The sequence below is a fragment of the Loxodonta africana genome, chromosome 6, assembly GCF_030014295.1.
Source record: "Loxodonta africana isolate mLoxAfr1 chromosome 6, mLoxAfr1.hap2, whole genome shotgun sequence".
Classification (NCBI taxonomy): Eukaryota; Metazoa; Chordata; class Mammalia; order Proboscidea; family Elephantidae; genus Loxodonta; species Loxodonta africana.
Genome location: NC_087347.1, coordinates 56,784,857 through 56,809,214, shown reverse-complemented (window position 1 = coordinate 56,809,214; position 24,358 = coordinate 56,784,857). Strand labels below are relative to the sequence as shown.

The 24,358-nt window shown below is 35.8% G+C and overlaps 1 protein-coding gene across 7 annotated transcripts in view; it reads left to right on the top strand.

Annotated features, from left to right (window-relative positions):
- PMS1 (PMS1 homolog 1, mismatch repair system component) overlaps positions 1-24,358 on the top strand; it is a 130,632-nt gene that overhangs the window by 90,324 nt on the left and 15,950 nt on the right. For all 7 annotated transcript variants that reach the window (XM_064286894.1, XM_064286895.1, XM_023542752.2 and 4 more), the window contains 4 exons: positions 4,803-4,925; positions 5,481-5,624; positions 5,810-6,687; positions 22,702-23,187. In XM_064286894.1, coding sequence (XP_064142964.1) covers positions 4,803-4,925; positions 5,481-5,624; positions 5,810-6,687; positions 22,702-23,187 — 1,631 coding nt within the window. The remainder of the gene's footprint in view (positions 1-4,802; positions 4,926-5,480; positions 5,625-5,809; positions 6,688-22,701; positions 23,188-24,358) is intronic.

Here is a 24,358-nt window from a genome sequence, read left to right as displayed (position 1 = left end):
ACAGTGTTGAGCCTTTCTATCCATGAGTAAGGTATGTTTTTCTATTGATAAAGGTCTCTTTTGGTTTCTCGTAGTAGTTTTCCGTGTATAGGTCTTTTACATCTCTTGTTGGATTTATTCCTAAGTATTTTATCTTCTTGGGGGCCATTGTAAATGTTATTAATTTGGTGATTGCCTCTTTGAAGTTTTCTTTGTTGGTGTAGAGGAATCCAACTGAATCGTGTATGTTTATCTTGTATCCTGATACTTTGCTGAAATCTTCTATTAGTTCCAGCAGTTTTCATATGGATTCTTCAGGGTTTTCTGTGTATAAGATCATATCATCTGCAATTAGGAATATTTTTACTTCTTCCTTACCAATTTGGATGCCCTTTATTTCTTTTTCTAGCCTAATTGCTCTGGCTAGGACCTCCAGCACAATGTTGAATAAGAATAGTGATAAAGGGCACCCTTGTCTGGTTCCCATTCTGAAGGGGAATGCTTTCAGATTGTCTCCATTTAGGATAATGTTGGCTGTTGGCCTTATGTAAATGCCCTTTATTATGTTGAGGAATTTCCCTTCTATTCCCATTTTCATGAGAGTTTTTATCATGAATGGGTGTTGAACTTTGTCAAATGCCTTTTCTGCATCAATTGATAAAATCATGTGGTTCTTTTGTTTTATTTTTATGATGTATTACATTAATTGTTTTTCCAGTGTTAAACCATCCCTGCATACCTGGTATGAATCCCGCTTGGTCATGATGAATTATTTTTTTGATATGTTGTTGAATTGTCTTGCCTAGAATTTTGACTTGACGGCAACAGGTTTGGATTGCTTTTTTTGGTCACCTAGTTTTGGTATCAGGGTTATGTTGGCTTCGTAAAACGAATTCAGGAGTATTCCATCCTTTTCTGTGTTCTGAAATACCTTTAGTAATACTGGTGTTAACTCTTCTCTGAAATTTTGGTAGAATTCTCCAGTGAAGTTGTCAGGGCCGGGGTTTTTTTTATTGTTGGGAGTTTTTTTAATTATCACTTCAGTCTCTTTTTTTGTTAAAGGTTAATTTAGTTGTTCTACCTCTGTTTGTGTTAGTTTAGGTAGGTAGTGTGTTTCTAGAAATTTGTCCATTTTTTCTAGGTTTTCAAATTTGTTGGCGTGCAATTTTTCATTGTTAGTTTCCTTTGTGGTTACCTTAATATTTACCCCTACTTTTCTAAATTTAGACAGATCTTTTATTTCTTAATACAGCCTTGACTTCCTCTCCATATGAAAGCTCTATGACTACATTATTTAGTCCCTCTTTTTTTATTTAATGTTGTCATCTTTTATGTATTGATGTCTCTGTTTCCCTATTTTCAGTGTTCTAAAAAAGTATTCTAGCTTTGATTTATTTTTGTGACTTCCCTATCTGGGTTGATACCTGGTTGTACTATCTTGTCTTCTAGGCTTGGGATATTATCAAATGTTATCAATTTTCTAACCAGAGGACTCGCTTTAATATTTCTTATAATTTTGGTTTGGTTTTTACAAATTCACTTAACTTTTCTTTATCTGAAAATGCCCTAATTTTGCCATCATGCTTGAGAGACAGTATTACTGGGTATATAATTCTTGGGTGGCAGTTTTTTTTCCTCCAAGGCTTTATATATGTCATCCCATTGCCTTCTTGCCTGCATGGTTTATTCAGCATAGTCAGAGCTTAGTCTTATTGACCCTCCTTTGTAGATGACATATCATCATATATGATGATTAATTTTTGTAGATGAATTTTCATTTATCTCTTGCTACTCTTAAATTTTGTCTTTATCTTTGGTTTTGGCAAGTTTGATTATAATATGTCTTGGTGACTTTCCTTTGGGATCTACCCTGTGTAGAGTTCAGTGAGCTTCTTGGACAGGTATCTTCTCATCTTTCATGGGACATTTTCTGCCAACAAATCTTAAACAATTCTGTCTGTATTTTCTGTTACCCCACCCCACCCTGTTCTGGTCCTCCAGTCACTCATAGGTTATTCCTCTTGATAAGAGTCCCACGTAATTCTTACGGTTTCTTCATTTTTTTTAGTTCTTTTATCTGAGTTTTCCCCAAATAATTTGGCATCAAGTGCTTTATATTCCATCCCACTAATTCTGACTTCCGTTGCCCCAGTTCTGTGCCTGTGACTTTATATTCAGTTGTCTAGTTCTGAAATTTTATTTTTAGTCTTCTGGATTTCTGTTTGCTGTCTTTCTGTGGATTCTTGTAGCCTGTAGAATTTGTCATTATGCTCTTGTGTAACCTTCTTAAGTTCCTCTGTTACTTTGTGTTCATTGCCTTGGTCTGCGTTTTGCCTGATCTTCTTCCTGATCTCTTAAAGCACTCTGTATGTTAATGTTTTGAATTCTGCCTCTAGTAATTACAAATTCTCTTCCTCCGAGAGGTTTCTAGGTTTTTTCTTTTGGTCGCTTGCTAAGGCCATCATGGTCTGCCCCTTATGTGATTTGATATTGACCGCTGTCTGTGAGGCATCAATAAGTTATTATATTTATTTATTTATTTTATGTTTGCTTACTGTGTCCTAGCTTCTTGTTTTGTTTTGTTTTGCCCACATGAGCTAGTTTGATCATTGGTGTTTGTGTCTCTCTCACATCCTGTCACTGGGTGGTTTGAGCTGTTACTAGGTATGAGAGCACAGAAGTCTGTTTACTTTTCTTGTGTGGAGTCAGCTCAGGTGTCCAGGTCGTCGGTCACCGAATGTGTGGTACAGGCTCTCACCACAGTCCTAGATGGGCAGGGGTGGTTGAAGTCAGTACAGGTATCTGGCTGCAGTAGGGGGGCTATGTGCTGAGCAAGGCAGGGGGCTGGCAGCTGCCACTGACTATCCAGGTGGAAAGCGTGACCCTGTTCCCTAGAATGCATAGGTGGGTAGGTTTTGTAGCCGGACTTTGGGCACCCAGTGCTGGTGGCTGTAAGGCCTGGGAGGCACCACTTGTTCTTGTACTCATGTCGTGGGTGGCTAGGTGGCGTGGGTACAACCACCAGTCCTCAGGCCCCTGATACAGGTATGTGAAGACCCTGTTTAATGGCCAGGGCAGTGTCAAATGTCACGAATCTGCCATTCCCTCTTATAGCTGTTGCAGTTGAAAATAGGCGTCAAGTGTATACCCTGTTGTACTGTACTAATGAGGGCCTACCTACACTGTTGAACTGAGCCCACACAGGTCTATATGCAGGGGTGAAAGGCGGTCAAAGTCCGTGGACCCCTTATGCCTGCACCTAGGCAGAGATGCTGTGCCTGCCCTGAGGCCCCGACTTAAGGAAGCTGGCAGATTATTTTTTCTTGTTTGTTAATTTGTTCCCTTTCCAAAGTCCGGAGGATGCACAAAGGGCCCTACTTCTGCTATAGCAGTCGCTGAAGCCAGACTGGAAGGAGCAGAGCGGAATGGGGGCAGGAAAATGGGAGATAGGTACTTCCCATAGGCGGGATGCTTTTTTTTGTTTAAATTCCCACAGTAGGTGAGACACTCGGACTTATCTTTCACTGATTAAGCGTCACTTCTCCTTAGTTCTGGGGGCTTGAGTAGACTCTGCCACTCGATTTCTCCTGGTGTGGAAAACGTGTCCTGAGTGCTACTGCTGGCCTCAGCCTGCGAGGCCAGCCAGTCCAGCCTGCAGGGTGCCGGCCAGCTCAGGTCTGGCAAATCCTCGCTGCTTCTGAACTGTCTGTCCCTCCCCCTGCTGCTCAGTTCAACAACTCAACCTTGTCTTTGATGTTCAGGGCTACTCGATTGTCATATATGATTGACTCACTTATTTTTTCAGGTCTTTGTTGTGAGAGGGACCATGGGAAGTGTCTGACTACTCTGCCTTGGCCCTGCCTCTTACACTGTATTCTTAATAAATCTCTACATTGCCTTTAAAAACCCGTTGCCACTGAGTTGATCCTGACTCATAGCAACTGTGTAGGACAGAGTAGTACTGCCCCACGGGGTTTCCAAGGCTGTAAATCTTTATGGAAGCAGACTGCCACATCTCTCTCCTGCCGAGCGGCTAGTGGGTTCGAACTGCTGACCCTTCAGTTAGCAGCCAAACACTTAACCCCTGTGCCAAGTCTTCTCTTTAGAGGAGAAGGTAGGAATATTCCTTCTGCCTTCTAGTCCTTTTGTATCTCTCTCTTCTCTCTGGGCTTGTCTTCTAGGATCTTCCTTCATTTTCTTCCTCTTCATACATCTGTAAAATACAGAAAGATAGAATGTACGTAATCAGCAAAATTTTTGTGGAAAAGTTTCTGTAACAAAAATGAATATAAACTACAGCAGTGTTGCCAGTGTTTAGCCTTAAGGAAATTAAAGTTTTTTTTGTTTTGTTTTGTTTTTAATCTTTGAGAAATAAAAACCCCATCCCTTTGTTTAGAAATACAAACAGCCACATCTTCATAGGAAAAGGTAGTTAGAAAAAGACAGCTAGGAAAAAGTAATAATTTGAGGAAGAAACTTTAAAAAGGCAGAAGATAGTTGAACAGAGATTGGTATCTATGCTCTATGTCCTATGACAGTTAAAATTTGAAAGTATGACTATTCATGAAAATTTTATGAATGTTGATTTTTCCTTAAAGTGGAGTTCCAAAAAGAGAACATTAAGAGCAAAGGACATCATTTTAACATGCTTCAGGATTTTCTTTAGGTTTAATGCTTAAGCGTATGGCTCTTGACACCTTAGGATGAAAATCCCTTTGTTAGTTTTTTATATCTTTTAACATATTATGTGTAGCCAGACCCACAGAATCACATTTATTAGTGACATCGCATATTGAGCTAATTCTTCTGTATTGCCTTTATAGATTTATCTCAGTGGATTTCTTCCAAAGCATGATGCAGACCACTCTCTCACCAGTCTTTCAACTCCAGAAAGGAGTTTCATCTTTATAAATAATCGACCAGTACATCAAAAAGACATATTAAAGGTAATCTTATAGAAAAAATATGTATCACTTGAATCAGAAGTAAAAACCAGCTGTTGTTTGTCAAATTGTTAAAAGACCTACTTCCAACAATCTGCTCTAAAATAAGGAAAAGAAGAAAAAAAGGAGATAGAATAACATTTATTAAGCATTGTGCCAGGACCTTTACATGTAATTTCTCATTTAGTCTTTATTATGCATTATTATCCCCATATGTAGTGAGGAAACTAAGATATTAAATGACTTTCTTAGGTTGCATAGCAGGAAGTTAGCAGAGTTTGGATTTGAACCCTATGCCTTCCAAGCATCCACAGCACTCTTTTATCTTTTACCCATGAAGCCACTTGCATTCAATATTTATGCTTACGAATACTCATGCTTCATGTAGGTTCAAGGCCTCTAAATGAGCATTACTAGTTAGATGTGGCTTTTCCTAATACACATTTACCTCCACTCATTTCTCAACTGTATCTGCTCCTTGTGGTGGTGTTTAAGTTTGGCAATACTGTCTTCATTTACATGACATTTTTGTCTTTTGTTCATTATGTATGTTTCTAGTTAATTCGGCATTATTACAATCTGAAGTGCCTAAAGGAATCCACTCGTTTGTATCCCATTTTTTTTCTAAAAATTGATGTGCCTACAGCTGATGTCGATGTAAATTTAACACCAGATAAAAGTCAAGTATTGCTACAGAATAAGGTACCTTTTTTCAGACCATTTTTTTCTCTATTAATTTCTGCTATTTACAAACTTATGCAATTCTAACCATTTTCATATGAAAAAAGACTTGTTTGTATTTTTATTTTTTATCTTTGTTTTTGAATCTTATTGTCTATTTATAATTTTCATAATTTCCCCTAACATTTGTTAATTTGTATTTTTAGGAATCTGTTTTGATTGCTCTTGAAAACCTGATGACGGCTTGTTATGGACCACTGCTTAGTACAAATTCTTGTGAAAATAACAAAACAGATGTTTCCTCAGCTGGCACGGTTGTTAATAGAACAGCACAAGCAGATGCACTTTTTAATGAAACAGAATCATCTGGAAATAATTATCCAAATGTTGATACTTCAGCCATTCCTTCCCAAAATGAAGTACAGAATGATCAATCTGAAAAAAACACTAGTAATTGTTTAAATCATCAGTTATGTGTTGGTGATCATTGTGATCGTCATTTCAGCAGTGAAAATTCTAGTATTGATAAGGACAGTAGAAATACATTTCCAGAGATCCCAGTGAATAGTTTATCATGTGAAGATGCCCAAAATGAATGTCATGAAACTTGTTTTGTAGGTTCTATTAAGCATATCCAATCGGAAAATGGCGATAAAGGCCATAGAAATGAGAGTGGGGAAAACAAGGAAGCAGCAGTCCTTGAGACATCTTTAGAAATTTGTGCAGATGACTGGAGCAAGGGAAATGTACTTAAAAATTCAATGGGAACAAACATTGAACCTGTGAAAATTTTAGTGCCACAGGAAAGTTTAGCATGTAGTAATAATCCCAGCCCTGAATCAAAGAATCTCAGTGAAGGTACCTGTAACAAAAAGTCAAATGTGGTTGATAACAAATCTGGACAGCTTACAGCTTATGATTTAATTAGCAATCGTGTAATCAAGAAACCCATGTCAGCAAGTGCTCTTTTTATTCAAGATTATCGTGCTCGGTTTCTCACAGAAAATTCTAAGACTAATTTGAAGGATGCAGCAGTACAAATTGAAGAACTGTGGAAGACATTGAGTGAACAGGAAAAACTGAAGTAAGTTTCCAGAGCTTGCATGTGACCCGAAGGCTCAGCTATTTCCATTCTATATGACTCACTAGGTTTAAAAAAAAATTTAAAACTTCTTATTTAATGGAAAATGCCTTTTGGCTTAGATAGAGTACCTTTTTTTGTTAATTTTGAAATGTTTTTTTGTTGTTGTTGTTGTTACAAGCCTTAACCACTTTCTAATTTGTAAAGTTTGTTGTTAAAGGTTTACCATTCTTCTCAATTTAAAACTACGATTTCCTCCTATTTTTTATTTTATATTAAAGAACTTTTCTCTGCCAGGGCATTTTTTTTTTTTTTTTTAAGTTTTTGCATTAGAGCAATTACAATAGAGGTGTTTTAAAGAAATACCTTAACAATTATCTTCCTTAAACTGATCCAGAAAACACATAGCACAATACTAAAATTGTACCATTGGTGCAGATTCAATTTAGTGGTGTTAATATTGACCCTATTCAGTATAAATCAGGGCTTCTTCTAAAATTTGATTATGCATTGGCAACTTCTAAACTATATTGAAGTTTTTTTGGTAGGTAAATATGTAATTTGATCTATATTTGATTAAAATAACTATAAAATTGCTTGTCACATATAGATCAGGTAATTTGAATAAATGTTCCAAATATGATAGGTGTTTCCAATTGACGTAGGGAAGTTCATATAAACACAAAATGTTATGTTTTGAGTTTCTGGCTCACCAGAAAATCAAAGAGTGAAACCATACCTACAGTCATGTCAGTCATGTATTGTTATTCAAGGCATCTCAATAGAATGTCAAACACCTAGAGAAAGTTTTAAATATAATCCATCACTTGACCAATTTTTTAAAACTTTTTCACTAGCTAATTTAGTCTTATAATGACAGTGTCAATGTAATAAAGACTACTGTTAACATCCATATAGAAAGTCTCCATAAATTAACTTTTCTGAAATCCTCACCTTGTTTTTGGTGGTGGGAGGGTGATGGTTGTATTTTGTTCTTTTTCAAATATACACAAAAGTAGGAAAAAACGGTACTGTGAACCCATCACCTGTTTTCACCAGCCATCATCTCATGATCAGTCCTGCTTTATCTATACTCCAACTCACTTCCCCTCCTCCTTTATTATTCTGAAGCAAATCCTAGGCTTAATATCATCTGTTTTATAAATATTTTGATGTATACCTTTAAAAGGTATGCTTATACTTTAAACATAACTATAATACCATTGTCATAACTTAAAAAAAAAATCACACTAAGCTCTTAATATCATCAAATACCCAGTGTTCACATTTCTAGTTGTTTCATAAATGTTACATTATTTATTTATTTATTTGAATCAGGACCCAAATAGATCCACATACTGTTTTGGCTGCTGTGTCTCTTAAGCCTTTTTTAATATTTATTTTTCCTTTTTTGTTTTTCTTTGAATTTATTTATGGAAGAAACTGGATTTTTTGTTTTGTAGAGTTTCCACACCCTTGAGTTTCCTTATGTCCAGTGCCATCTAACTTGTTCTTCTATTTCCTGTAAACCAGTGGTAGTTGGAGCTAGAGACTTGATCAGATTCAAATTTGAATTCTTTATATTGTACTTAATTATTTATTTTGGCAAGAAGTGTTCATATGTGGTATTTTTTTTCCATCACAAGTCACATCTTGTCTGGTTATGTCTCTTTCTTTCTCTAGATTCTGTCTGCCTAGATTCATTAGTTCATTCAAGGTAGCAAAATGGTTTATCATTCTTTTTTTTATTTATTTGCTAAAATACTTCTATAAAGAGAACCTTCCTTCTATCTAATACATAGTTACCTGGTGACAAGGTTTCTTTAGAAAAGGCAGGTTAAAGGTTTGATTTTTTTTTCTTCTTCTATTTTTTTTAATATAATCGTTAGACTTGGTTCACTAGTACCTTCTAAAAATGAAAAATTGGCTTTTCTTTTTTTACTGTCATTATAAATTCATGGATTTAAATATATTTGACAAGTTTCGGTCTATTTCAGTTTTTATCCTTGTTGATGCTCAAATCGTCCTACCTTTGGCCAGTGGAAGCCTTTTCAAGTTGGCTCCTGAATCCTTCTGATACGACCTTAGCAGACTTTGCTAGCTTACTTGCTTCTTGGTCTGAGATCTTCCCTGCTCATCTTATACAACTCTTACACCATACCTAGATTAACCATTTTTCCCAGAAATCTTATCCCTTTTAGTGGGAAGTGGTATTTAGGGAACATAGTCTAAGAGCCAGGAGTATTTATTTCTGCCAAAATAGTCATTGCCTCTTGGCCTTTTCATTGACAGAACTAGAAATTTCTAAATTTATATCATTAGTTCATACTGATACTTTCATTTCAAATTCAGAACTGTAAAGCTTGTACTTACCCTCCTTGGTCTTCTATTTATAGCTCCTTTCTCCCATGCTGAAAATCCAGTTTTCAGTGACACCAGGAATGACTATTAGAAAACCATGCAGTGACTCGTTTTTTTAATCCATAATACATACACAGTGTCTCAGAATAACAATAACAACACTACCACCAACACTATCATTATTTAAAGCAGCTTAGGGTTTTTTGTTGTTGTCATTGCTATTTTTTGTTTTCCTAATTCTTTGTTGTTGTCTAGGGATCTATAATCAAATTATGGTGTTTTAAGCCACTTGCTATGTGATTATACTATCAACTAGATACAAGTTTTGGTTCTCTTAAACTTAAAAAGAAATTTTTTTTTCTATAATCATAAACAGAAATAGCCATCTCAGATTCTTTGTGGGAAACAAGCAATTGCATGTATGATGTAAACAGAACGGAAATGAAAACCAATCTGTGTGACCTTGGACATGTTATTTTATTTCTTAGAATCTTAATTCATTCAGAATTTTCGTGCTAGATGCTGTAATGGTTGATGAACAGGACTGGTTCCCAATCTTCATGGAGTTTCCTATCTAGTGGAGAGCACAGGGTAGTAGAGTGAGCATTTGGTGGGAGTAAGGAATCAGAAGTGCTATCTAAACTGAAATCTGAAGGAAAAGTAGCAGTTAGCCAGATAGACTCAGTGTGTGTGTGTGTAAAGGAGGTGGTGGATGAGTGGGTTGTTGCATAAATGGTGCTAGAGATGGGGCCTGATAGTGTGAGGAAGACTATAGTGTTCTCTGCAACCTAAAAGAAGGTTAATCTGGCTGAATTAGTGAGAAACGAAGCTAGAGAGGTCAGCAGGAGTAGGATCCTGCAGCAACATATAAAACATGTTAAGGAGGGTAATTTGGGGACAATGGAGTGTTTTTTCTGGATAAGGTTAAAATTTATTTGCAATGAACTGGTCATTCCAGCAACACTGTAATTGTTTTGAAGAGATGAGAGCATAAATTGCTAAAATTATTTAATACTGATTGCTTGAAGAATGTTGTGGGTTGAATTGTGTCCCCGTAAAAGGATATGTTAAAGTCTTAACCCCCGGTACCTGTGAATGTCAACTTATTTGAAAATAGGGTCTTTGCATATATAATCAAATTAAGATGATATCATATTGGATTAGGGTAGGCCCTAAAACCAATGACTGGTGTCATTAAGAAGGCCATATGATGAGGCGGGGCCAAGATGGTGGACTAGGTAGACGCTACCTCGGATCCCTCTTGCAACAAAGACTCGGAAAAACAAGTGAATCGATCACATACATAACAATCTACGAACCCTGAACAACAAACACAGATTTAGAGACGGAAAACGAACAAATACAGGGAAGCAGCAACTGTTTTCGGAGCCTGGAGCCAGCGTCCCAGTCAGCGGATTTTCTGGAAAAACAAGTTTCCCAGTGATGGCTCGGAGACAGCAGTCCATATCAAACCACATAAAGAAGCAGACCATGACAGCTTCTCCAACCCCCGAAACAAAAGAATCAAAATCTTTCCCAAATGAAGATACAATCCTGGAATTATCAGATACAGAGTATAAAAAACTAATTTACGGAATGCTTCAAGACATCAGAAATGAAATAAAGCTAACTGCAGAAAAAAACAAGGAACACACTGATAAAACAGTTGAAGAACTCAAAAAGATTATTCAAGAACATAGTAGAAAAATTAATAAGTTGCAAGAATCCATAGAGAGCATGTAGAAATCCAAAAGATTAACAATAAAATTACAGAATTAGACAATGCAATAGGAAGTCAGAGGAGCAGACTCGAGCAATTAGAATGCAGACTGGGAACTCTGGAGGACCAGGGAATTAACACCAACATAGCTGAAAAAAAATCAGATAAAAGAATTTAAAAAAATGAAGAAACCCTAAGAATCATGTGGGACTCTATCAAGAAGGATAACTTGCGTGTGATTGGAGTCCCAGAACAGGGAGGGAGGACAGAAAACACAGAGAAAATAGTTGAAGATCTCCTGACAGAAAACTTCCCTAACATCATGAAAGACGAAAGGATATCTATCCAAGATGCTCATCGAACCCCATTTAAGACTGATCCAAAAAGAAAAACACCAAGACATATTATCATCAAACTTGCCAAAACCAAAGATAAAGAGAAAATTTTAAAAGCAGCCAGGGAGAAAAGAAAGGTTTCCTTCAAGGGAGAATCAATAAGAATAAGTTCAGACTACTCAGCAGAAACCATGCAGGCAAGAAGGGAATGGGATGACATATACAGAGCACTGAAGGAGAAAAACTGCCAGCCAAGGATCATATATCCAGCAAAACTCTCTCTGAAATATGAAGGCGAAATTAAGATATTTACAGATAAACACAAGTTTAGAGAATTTGCAAAAACCAAACCAAAGCTACAAGAAATACTAAATTGTTTGGTCAGAAAACCAATAATATCAGATACCAGCACAACACAAGGTCACAAAACAGAACATCCTGATAACAACTCAAATAGGGAAATCACAAAAACAAATTAAGATTAATTTAAAAAAAAAAATGCTCATAACAGGGAATCACTGAAGTCAATATGTAAAAGATCACAATAATCAAAAAGAGGCACTAAATACAGGTGGCATAGAACTGCCATATGGAGAGTGATACAAGGCGATATAGAACAAGTTAGGTTTTTACTTAGAAAAATAGGGGTAAATATTAAGGTAACCACAAAGAGGTATAACAACTCCATAACTCAAGATAAAAACCAAGAAAAACGTAACGACTCAACAAACATAAAGTCAAACACTACGAAAATGAGGATCTCACAATTTACTAAGAAAAACGTCTCAGCACAAAAAAGTATGTGGAAAAATGAAATTGTCAACAACACACATAAAAAGGCATCAAAATGACAACACTAAACACTTATCTATAATTACGCTGAATGTAAATGGACTAAATGCACCAATAAAGAGACAGAGAGTCTCGGACTGGATAAAGAAACAGGATCCGTCTATATGCTGCCTACAAGAGACACACCTTAGACTTAGAGACACAAACAAACTAAAACTCAAAGGATGGAAAAAAGTATATCAAGCAAACAATAAGCAAAAAAGAAGAGGAGTAGCAATATTAATTTCTGACAAAATAGACTTTAGACTTAAATCCACCACAAAGGATAAAGAAGGACACTACATAATGATAAAAGGGACAATTGATCAGGAAGACATAACCATATTAAATATTTATGCACCCAGTGACAGGGCTGCAAGATACATAAATCAAATTTTAACAGAATTTAAAAGTGAGATAGACACCTCCACAATTATGGTAGGAGACTTCAACACACCACTTTCAGAGAAGGACAGGACATCCAGTAAGAAGCTCAATAGAGACACGGAAGACCTAATTACAACAATCAACCAACTTGACCTCATTGACTTATACAGAACTCTCCACCCAACTGCTGCAAAGTATACTTTTTTTTCTAGCGCACATGGAACATTCTCTAGAATAGACCACATACTAGGTCGTAAAACAAACCTTTGCAGAATCCAAAACATCGAAATACTACGAAGCATCTTTTCAGACCACAAGGCAATAAAACTAGAAATCAATAACAGAAAAACTAGGGAAAAGAAATCAAATACTTGGAAACTGAACAATACCCTCCTGAAAAAAGACTGGGTTATAGAAGACATCAAGGAGGGAATAAGGAAATTCATAGAATGCAACGAGAATGAAAATACTTCCTATCAAAACCAGCAAAAGCAGTGCTCAGAGGCCAATTTATATCGATAAATACACACATACAAAAAGAAGAAAGAGCCAAAATCAGAGAACTGTCCCTACAACTTGAACAAATAGAAAGGGAGCAACAAAAGAATCCATCAGGCACCAGAAGAAAACAAATAATAAAAATTAGAGCTGAACTAAATGAATTAGAGAACAGAAAAACAATTGAAAGAATTAACAAAGCCAAAAGCTGGTTCTTTGAAAAAATTAACAAAATTGATAAACCACTGGCTAGACTAACTAAAGAAATACAGGAAAGGAAACAAATAACCTGAATAAGAAACGAGAAGGGCCACATCACAACAGACCCAACTGAAATTAAAAGAATCATATCAGATTATTACGAAAAATTGTACTCTAACAAATTTGCAAACCTAGAAGAAATGGATGAATTCCTGGAAAAACACTACCTACCTAAACTAACACATTCAGAAGTAGAACAACTAAATAGACCCATAACAAAAAAAGAGATTGAAACGGTAACCCAAAAACTCCCAACAAAAAAAAGCCCTGGCCCGGACGGCTTCACTGCAGAGTTCTACCAAACTTTCAGAGAAGAGTTATCACCACTACTACTAAAGGTATTTCAAAGCATAGAAAATGACGAAATACTGCCCAACTCATTCTATGAAGCCACCATGTCCCTGATACCAAAACCAGGTAAAGACATTACAAAAAAAGAAAATTACACACCTATATCCCTCATGAACATAGATGCAAAAATCCTCAACAAAATTCTAGCCAATAGAATTCAACAACATATCAAAAAAATAATTCACCACGATCAAGTGGGATTTATACCAGGTATGCAAGGCTGGTTTAATACCAGAAAAACCATTAATGTAATCCACCACATAAATAAACCAAAAGACAAAAACCACATGATCTTATCAATTGATGCAGAAAAGGCATTTGACAAAGTCCAACACCCATTTATGATAAAAACTTTCACCAAAATAGGAATTGAAGGAAAATTCCTCGACATAATAAAAGGCATTTTTTTTTTTATGCAAAGCCAACAGCCAACATCACTCTAAATGGAGAGAACCTGAAAGCATTTCCCTTGAGAACGGGAACCAGACAAGGATGCCCTTTATCACCGCTCTTATTCAACATCGTGCTAGAAGTCCTAGCCAGGGCAATTAGGCTAGACAAAGAAATAAAGGGCATCTGGATTGGCAAGGAGGAAGTAAAATTATCTCTATTTGCAGATGACATGATCTTATACACAGAAAACCCTAAGGAATCCTCCAGAAAACTACTGAAACTAATAGAAGAGTTTGGCAGAGTCTCAGGTTATAAGATAAACATACAAAAATCACTTGGATTCCTCTACATCAACAAAAAGAACATCGAAGAGGAAATCACCAAATCAATACCATTCACAGTAGCCCCCAAGAAGATAAAATACTTAGGAATAAATCTTACCAAAGATGTAAAAGACCTATACAAAGAAAACTACAAAGCTCTACTACAAGAAATTCAAAAGGACATACTTAAGTGGAAAAACATACCTTGCTCATGGATAGGAAGACTTAACATAGTAAAAATGTCTATTCTACCAAAAGCCATCTATACATACAATGCACTTCCGATCCAAATTCCAATGTCTTTTTTTAAGGTGATAGAGAAACAAATCACTAATTTCATATGGAAGGGAAAGAAGCCTCGGATAAGCAAAGCATTACTGAAAAAGAAGAAGAAAGTGGGAGGCCTCATTCTACCTGATTTCAGAACCTATTATACAGCCACAGTAGTCAAAACAGCCTGGTACTGGTACAACAACAGGCCCATAGACCAATGGAACAGAATTGAGAACCCAGATATAAATCCATCCACATATGAGCAGCTGATATTTGACAAAGGCCCAGTGTCAGTTAATTGGGGAAATGGTAGTCTTTTTAACAAATGGTGCTGGCATAACTGGATATCCATTTGCAAAAAAATGAAACAGGACCCATACCTCACACCATGCACAAAAACTAACTCCAAGTGGATCAAAGACCTAAACATAAAGACTAAAACGATAAAAATCGTGGAAGAAAAAATAGGGACAACCCTAGGAGCCCTAATACAAGGCATAAACAGAATACAAAACATTACCAAAAATGACGAAGAGAAACCAGATAACTGGGAGCTCCTAAAAATCAAACACCTGTGCTCATCTAAAGACTTCACCAAAAGAGTAAAAAGACCACCTACAGACTGGGAAAGAATTTTCAGCTATGACATCTCCGACCAGCGCCTGATCTCTAAAATCTACATGATTCTGTCAAAACTCAACCACAAAAAGACAACCCAATCAAGAAGTGGGCAAAGGATATGAACACACACTTCACTAAAGAAGATATTCAGGCAGCTAACAGATACATGAGAAAATGCTCTCGATCATTAGCCATTAGAGAAATGCAGATTTAAACTACGATGAGATTCCATCTCACTCCAACAAGGCTGGCATTAATCCAAAAAACACAAAATAATAAATGTTGGAGAGGCTGCGGAGAGATTGGAACTCTTATACACTGCTGGTGGGAATGTAAAATGGTACAACCACTTTGGAAATCTATCTGGCGTTATCTTAAACAGTTAGAAATAGAACTACCATACAACCCAGAAATCCCACTCCTTGGAATATACCCTAGAGAAATAAGAGCCTTCACACAAACAGATATATGCACACCCATGTTTATTGCAGCTCTGTTTACAATGGCAAAAAGCTGGAAGCAACCAAGGTGTCCATCTACGGATGAATGGGTAAATAAATTGTGGTATATTCACACAATGGAATACTACGCATCGATAAAGAACAGTGACGAATCTGTGAAACATTTCATAACATGGAGGAACCTGGAAGGCATTATGCTGAGCGAAATCAGTCAGAGGCAAAGGGACAAATATTGTATAAGACCACTATTATAAGATCTTGAGAAATAGTATAAACTGAGAAGAACACATACTTTTGTGGTTACGGGGAGGGAGGGAGGGAGGGAGGGAGAGGGTTTTTTACTGATAAAAAAAAAAAAAAAGGCCATATGAAGGCACAGGGACAAGAAGACACAGGGAGAATGTCATGTGACCACGAAGGTAGAAATAGAGTGATGCATCTACAAGCAAAGAAACAACTACCAGAAGCTGGCAAAGAGGTGTGACAGATTCTCCCTCAGAGCCTTCAGAAGGTACCAACCCTGCCTACACCTTGATTTCAGACTTTTGGACTCCAGAACTGTGAGAATAAATTTCTGTTGTTTTAAGTTACCAGTCGGTGGTATTTGTTACAGCAGCCCTAGGAAAATAATACAATAGCTTATACCAGAAGTGGGCTCCTGAGGTTACATTTGTCAGCAACTCAGAACAAATTAAGTCAACACTCGAGCCCTGGGATGTTTTATGCAAAAGTACATTTTAAGAATTAGAGCAAGTAAATTGGGGATGGAGGCAAACTCAAATTTGGCCTTCACCCTTTAAGATAGAATGCTGGAAATGTAAACATTTATTCCTTAATTATGAATTTTGGTAATTTTGGTAGAGGGGGATACTGCAGAAGATAAATTGGGGCCCTTAAAGGCAGCAAAAACTAAACCAAACCAGACAAACTTGTTGCCTAGAGTCAATTTCAAGTCAGCGACCCGTAAGATACAGTCATAAAACATATGTTCTTCTCTACTTATAAATGGTACAGTTTAGTGAGGAAGACAGTTGAACAAGTAATAATCATAGGTGCGATGAGTATTAAAATAAAGGAAATATAGAGAATTAAGAAAACACATAGCTGTTGGGCTTAATCTCTCCTCTGTGGGACAGGAGATGCTTCCCTGAATAGCAATTAACCAGAAAGGTGTAGGGAATTTTTAGGTAGAAGGAACTGCATATGAGAAGGCCCAGAAGCTAGAAGGAACATGATGGTGTTCAGGAACTAAAAGATATGACTGGAATAGAATATAGTAGAGTGTGGTAAAGAAAGATGGGGAAAGCATGGGCCAGATCATGCAGGGTCCTTTAAGCCGTGTCATAGAGTTTGAATAAGGACTAGGATCGGGGTTGTTCAGTTGTTACAACTGTGCTGAGAGCGTAGGACAGAGTTTTGGGTAAGAGGTACATTCATTTTTTGGTTCTTTCTGGATTTTTTTTCCCCTCTTGCTTTGCTCTCCTTTTCTCTAGTGGATTCAATTCCCAGTTTAGGCCGTGCACCCTGGATTCTCCTTGTCACTCAGGTCTCAGTCAATCAATGGTAATTTGAGCCTTCCTTTGCGGTAGCTAGAAACATTTCTACTAAAAATAGTATTACAGTTGGGGTATTTTTGAAAATGAAAGTGACAGTAAACTGGATGATTAGATGAAATCTTTAGTCACAAGAACATTATTTGAATTAGCTATGTACTGGTCAAATCAAACCACAATATTGTTCAGGATTAATATTTCCCATTCAAGTTACTAAATCCCTTAATGGTATTAAGTACAAAGGTAGCAGCTGTTTTTACTTAACATTACTTAATATCATTTTGGACATAACTCGATGTATTTCCTAAGGAACTAGTTAAATTGATTTTTGAGTAAATGAAAGATTAGGACCATATGTGAAAAATTTGCACATTGTAATTAATTACAAATGGTGACCTTTGCCGTCATTTATTTCCCACCATTCAGGAAAAATCCTGAATTTGAATGTCCAAGAGCTTAAAAATACTGCCAGTACCTGTTGAAAATACACTGTGTTGAAAACCATATGTGCTGTATAGCTAAACCAGAACTTCAGATACTAAGTAGAAATGGGAGAAAATAACTTTAAAAATTGTAAATATGGCATAGTAAGTAACCCAAGGAGGCATTTTTCATCTACGTTACAATGAAATATGGTCTTTTATACATTCTCACCTGGCTAACATTTATCCATTAAACACGTATTGAGTACAAGCAGCATGTGTGCTGTGGTCTCTTGTCTCCTAGTCTCACTTTCAACATTTAATACAATTCTCTCAGTACTGTCATTTTTTTTTTTTTTACATAGCTATTCAGATTTCTCCTTAAAAATGTGATATGAATATCACATAATAAAATTTAGCCAGTTTCTTAAGAGTTCAGTACTGGAAATAACATTAATTCTCTAGTTTCAAATTTAAAACTTTTTTTTTTATTTTAGCAAGATTACTTAAATGATTACCAGCTACTTGTTAGTCAGTCTTGTGCCCCATTCGTTATATATGTTTCTTGATGGAAAAATGATAGCAAACATTTATGACCATTTACTATGTAAAAGCACTGTTCTACACATTGTAACTCATTTTATACCTCACAACAAAGCTATGACTTATCTGCATATTACAAATGAGCATACTGAGCAACAGACAAATAGAGTAATTTGTGTAGGTGTACAGAGCTTACAGAGCTACTAAGTGACATAACCAGGCCAGGCCTTAACCTTTGTGTCTCTTAACCGTTATACTTTACTGAAACATAGCAGTAGTTTTCAACCTGATTGCATTGTAGTTACCGGTGGAGCCCTGGCAGCACAGTGATTAAGAGATCGACTGCTAACCAAAAGGTCATCAGTTTGAATCCACCAGCAGCTCCTTGGAAACCCTATGGGGCAGTTCTACTCTGTCTATAGGACACTATGAGTCAAAATCGCTCGACGGTAACGGGTTTTGTGGAGCTTTATAAAAACAACTTCCCAGCCTTAACCTAGGTCTGGAAAATTAGAAACTGAGGGTGGAACCCAGGCATCTCAGTATTTTAGAAAAAGGTTGACATAACCACTGTACAGACTGTCTCTGATTCTAGAAGTTTCCTTTTATTCTTGTTATTTTTGAAGAAAAGGCCTCTTAACATTTTACCCAGTATAATTATGAAACATCTATTGTATCTTTGAAATTGAAGTGGATGGTTTGACTTTGTTCTGTTTATTTGAATTTATTTTTCATTGATGACCTTAAAATGAGAATTAAATAGCAGCTGAAAAACTTAGCATTTAACTATGAAACCATGGTAAATTTCATCATATAATTTTTGCTTATCGTGTTATCATAGTAACTTTGTAATATTACTAGTAATATGATAACTAAATAGAATATTCATTGATGCATGTAAATTTGTCATTTCTACTCTTTAAGGAATTCTTCACATATTTCATGATGTCACAGCAAATGTTTAAGTAACTCTTCAGGTCTGGAAGTAACTCTTTTTAAATAGTTATTTCTTTATTCTTTTTTTTTTTACTTAACTGTGCCCCAACACTTTTTAAAATGATTTTTAAAGCTGAGTAAAGTTTACTTACTGTGAAATGCAAAAATCTTAACTATATAGTTCAGTGTGTTTTCATCAATGTGTACAGCCATGTAACCACCCCCCCCAAACAAAATAGAGAACTTTTCCATCCCGAAAAGTTTCCCTTATGCCACCTACCAGTCAATTTTCATAGATAACCCTCACAAGCAGCTACCATTCAGATTTGCAGCACCCTAGGTTGGTTTTTCTGGTACTTGAAATTCGTATATATAAAGTCGTATGATATGTACGCCTTTATGTCTGGTTTCTTTCACTCAACAAAGTATTTTTATGTTTCCTGCATGTTGTTGAATGTATCAGTAGTTCATTCTTTTTAAGTGCTGAGCAGTATTAAATTGTATGGTGGTGCAGTGGTTAAGCACGCCACTGCTCACCGAAAGGTTAGTGGTTTGAAACTACCAACCACTCCGTGGGAGAAAAGATGTGGTGATCTGCTCCTGTGAAGATTACAGCCTAGGATGCCCTCTGGGGCAGTTCTGCTCTGTCACAGTGGGTCGCTGTGAGTTGGAATTGTCACCATAGCACACAACAACAGCAGCATTCAACTGTATGAATATACCACAATTTGTTTGTTCAGTCTCCAGTTGATGAATATTTGAGTTGTTTTCAATTTGGGGATACTATGAATAAAACTGTGTTATTTTCCAAATACTTGGGACTTTCCTAGGTGTCTTAGTATTATTGATTTCTAATTAAATTTTGTGGTGCCCAGAAAAAATACTACGTAAGGTTTCAATGTATTGGAATTTGTTGTGAATTACGCCCAGCATATGGTCTGTCTTGGTGAATGTTCCATATGTACTTAAAAGGAATCTATATTTTGCAGTTGTTAGGTGTAGTGTTCTAAAGATGTCGATTAAGGTGGTTGATAGTATTATTTAAATATAGTTTTACTGATTTTTATTATTTTTTTCTCTAGTTTTTTGTAATTTTTAAGGGGCATTAAAATCTCCAATTATGATTCTGTATTTCTCCCTTTAGATTTGTAAGTTTTTGATTCATTTAATTTGAAGCTTCATTATTAGATACATGCACATTTTTGATTATTATATCTTTTAATAGCTCCTTTGGTTATTATTAAGTGTCACTCTATCTCTGGTAAAACTTGTTTTCTTCAAATTCATCTTTTATTACTATAGCAATTCCGACTTTCTTATACTTACACTTTGCATGGTGTGTCTGTTTCCTTTTACTTTCAAGCTATTTGTGTCTTATATTTAAAATGTCTGTTGTAGATACATATAATTGTTGCTTTTTGTAAGTTCCTTCTCTTATTGGGAATATTTAATTCATTTAATGTAATAATTGATAAGTGTGGATTTAGGTCTACCATTTTGCTATTTGTTTTCCATTTCCTCTATGTGTGTTTTGTTCCTCTGTTCCCCTTTTTTGTTATTGTTTTTGCCTTCTTTGGGGTTAACAAGATATATTTTAGTATTGAATTTTAATTCTTCTGTGGCTTTGCTTTTTATTTTGCATTATTTTTAGTGGTTGCTTTGAGGATTATATTAAAAACAAAATATTATGCATCCTTAATTTATTATAATCCACTTAGAGTTAATAGTGTACCATTTCATGTAAAATGTAAAAACTTTGCAAATATAAATACATTTACCACTCCTGCTGTTTGTACAACTGTTGTCATATATTTTATATCTACATACAATATAAATACCACCTTAAAATCCTGGATTTTTTTTTTTTTTAAACAGCTGTCTTTCAAAGAAATTTTTTAAGAGAATTTTTTGGAAGATCATTCTTTTATTTCTGTTGTCCTACATATTACCATTTTTGGTGCTTATCATCCCTTCCTGGAGATCCCAGTTTCTATCTGGTATCATTTCCCTTCAACAATTCTTATAGTGCAAATATCTTGGCAACAAATTCTCAGCTTTCTTTTATCAGAGAATGTCTATTTCTTCTGCATTTTTTTAGGCTATTTTTCTGGATATAGAATTCTGGGTTCCTTTGGTACTTAAAAGATGTCATTCATATAAATTTTTTGTCATTTGTTGTCATCTGGCTCTATGTTGCTTTGCTGAGAAGTTAACATTTATCATTTGTGGTGGTGGTCCTTTTTTGTAATTTTTTTTTTTTTCTCTCTCTCTCTCTGATTTCAGGATTTTCTGTTACCTTTGGTTTTCAGCTGTTTGATTCTAATATACCAGTGTGTGAATTTCTTTACAAGGAGCCCTGGTGGTACAGTAGTTAAAGCAATTGATTGCTAACTGAAAGGTCAATGGTTTGAAACCACCAGTGGCTCTGTGGGAGAAAGATGTGGCAGTCTGCTTTCCTAGAGATTTACAGCCTTGGAAACCCTGTGAGGTTACTATGAGTCAGAACCCAGTCAACGGCAGTGGGTTTGGTTTTTGGTTGGATTTTTTTGCGTTTATCCTCCTTACAGTTTACTGCACTTTTTGCATCTGTAAGTAGTTATATTTCTCCAAGTTGACTAAATGTCAGTCTTTTTTTCTCTCTGTTTTTCAGATTGGGTAATTTCTATTGACCCAGTGTTTTGCCAGCTCTGATCTGCTTTTAAGCCTATCCTGTTAATTTTTATTTTAGATATTGTATTTTTTCCATTTCCATTTCTCTGGAGATTTCCTATTCTGTCCTCTCATTATGATCTTTTCCTTTAAGTACTTAAGCATTTATAAAAGCTATTTTTAAGTGCTTTCTTGCTCATTACAATATTTAGGTCATCATGACTTTGGTTTCTATTGCCCACTTTTTCTCTTGATCATGAATTGCATTCTCCTGCTTTATTGCTTGATTGAAATTTTGATCATATAATGGACATTGTGGGTGGTATGTTGCAGACTTTAGATTCTGTTTTCTTCCTCTGAAAAGTGTTGATTTTTATTTTGCCAGGCATTGAATTACCGATGGATCACCTTGAACTTGTGGAAGCTTTGTTTATACTTTTTTAGGGAGGGATTGTTTCAGCTTTTTCCTTAGTCCTGTAGCATCCTTCTTAGTTCTAGGCATAGTTTTTACCCCAATGATGTGGGTAAAATTCCTTCTCAAGTTTTAATGGAAAGCCCCAGGTGTTTACCAAGCCACTAACTTTGTAGAATTCAGACTCCAAACTGTCTCCCTCAATGGGCAGCACCTGGCAGCACCTGAAATCTCTGTTCAGCTCTTTCAGCCTTCTAGCTGTTGTTTTCCTCTTGGCTCTCACACATGGGATTTCTCCTCAGTTACCACTTATGGCAGCAGGAAACTTTGTGTTCTGATGACTCAGGCTAATTAGATTTCAGCTTTCTGCTTCAGTTCTGGCCAACCCACTTCATGCTGGGGAGTGCCTTCTCAGTAAAAGCTATATAAATGTCTCTTTTTTCAAGGGTTGAATTCCTTTCAATTTCCTCCTGCTTTTGGCTGCTCCCCAGTACCTATTTTAAATAGTCGATTTTATATTTTGTTCAGAGCTTATCACCATGGTTGTATGTGGAATGCTTAGTCCAATACAAGCTAATCCATCATTACTGGAACTATAATATCAGCTCTTTTTTTTTTTTTTAATTTCAGATGGATAATATATTTCTGATTATGACCTCATTAGTTCCATTTTATCTTTATTCTTAGATACGAAGAGAAGGCTGCTAAGGACTTGGAGCGATACAATAGGCAAATGAAGAGAGCCACTGAACAGGAGTCACAAATATCATTAAAAGATGGCGGGAAAAAGACAAAACCCATCAGTGTGTGGCATTTGGCCCAGAAGGACAAGTTGAAAACTTCATTATCTCATCAGCCAAAACTTGATGTGCTCTTTCAGTCCCAAATTGAAAAAAAAAAGACCCAAAGTATTAAAGTAGTACAGGTTCCCTTTTCTATGAAAAACTTGAAAATTAATTTTGAGAAGCATAAGAAGTTTGACTTAGAAGAGAAGGATGAACTTTGCTTGATCCACAATCTTAAGTTTCCTGATGCCTGGCTAATTGCATCCAAAAAAGAGGTAATGTTATTAAATCCATATAGAATGGAAGAAGCCCTGCTGTTTAAAAGACTTCTTGAGAATCATAAACTTCCTGCAGAGCCACTGGAAAATCCAATTATACTAACAGAGAGGTATGGTGAAGTAATGTAAATTCTCTATTTTTTTAAATCTAGAAACATGTATTAATCCATACTAGCTTAGAAATTGAAGGTAAAAAGTTGAAAGTGTTTTCTTGTAGGAGAAAATGATTTTTATTTAACTTGATTTCTAAGCCTAGTGGAATTAATTGCTTTTAAGTGGGTAATTTTAGAATATTCTAGATAGCTCACTTCTGTAATTAATAAATATCAAGCTCAAGTCTCTCCTATATATTAGTGACTTCTCTAGGGTAATGGTGAAGTTATGTTGCCATGGTGCTCCTCATGTGTGCTATTTGTTTCAATATTTTCAAACATATACCAAAATAGATAAATTATACAGGAAGCACGTTTATCAACACTTATCCAGATTTTGCTGCATTTGCTTCATCTGTCATATCTACCTCTATCTATCTATTTTCCTTTGTTAAAAGTATTTTAGAGCAATTCCCACATCTTTCAGTGTGCATCTGTCAAAAATGACTTTTTTCATAACTTACACAATAATAATTCCTTGGAATTATTCTCCATCGTCTCAAAAATGTCCTTCCTTATAGTTTTAAAATGTTTTAATTTAGTTGGTATCTCAACAAGGTCCGCACATTACATCTGGTTTTTATGTCTCTTAAATCTCTTTTTAGCTCAGAAGGCTTAAATAGATTGTACTTTCTGGAAGATTGCTTAGTAGGTGATGCTATGTGCTTCGTATTTCCTCTTGTCCAGAAGGCATTTTTCAGTGCATTCAGCTGATGACAGCCTGATTCTTTCACCTGAAAGTTTCCCGTCAGTCTTTTCATCTGTGGTTTCATTCATTGATGATTTTTGCCAGAATTATTTTATTACAAGCTACAAAATGGGGTATTTCCTTTTTATATCCTATATGAGCTTATTACTGCTTATAAGAATGAGTAACATATTAACATTTCTCTTTTTATACTTATTTCTTTTTCACTCTGACACAGGTAGAAGAGAACGTATGTATGACAAAGGAGATAGGAAACCCTGAAATTAAAAAGAATTTGTTCCCTAGGACACGTCATTAGATTACCCTGTTTCAGATATGGCCAGACACAGAAAAGGATTTGTTAAAGCTGCCTTTTTAAATAAGGGCAACAGTAACCCTAACTTTAATAAGTTCAGTGAACTTAACTAAATATCCAGCATA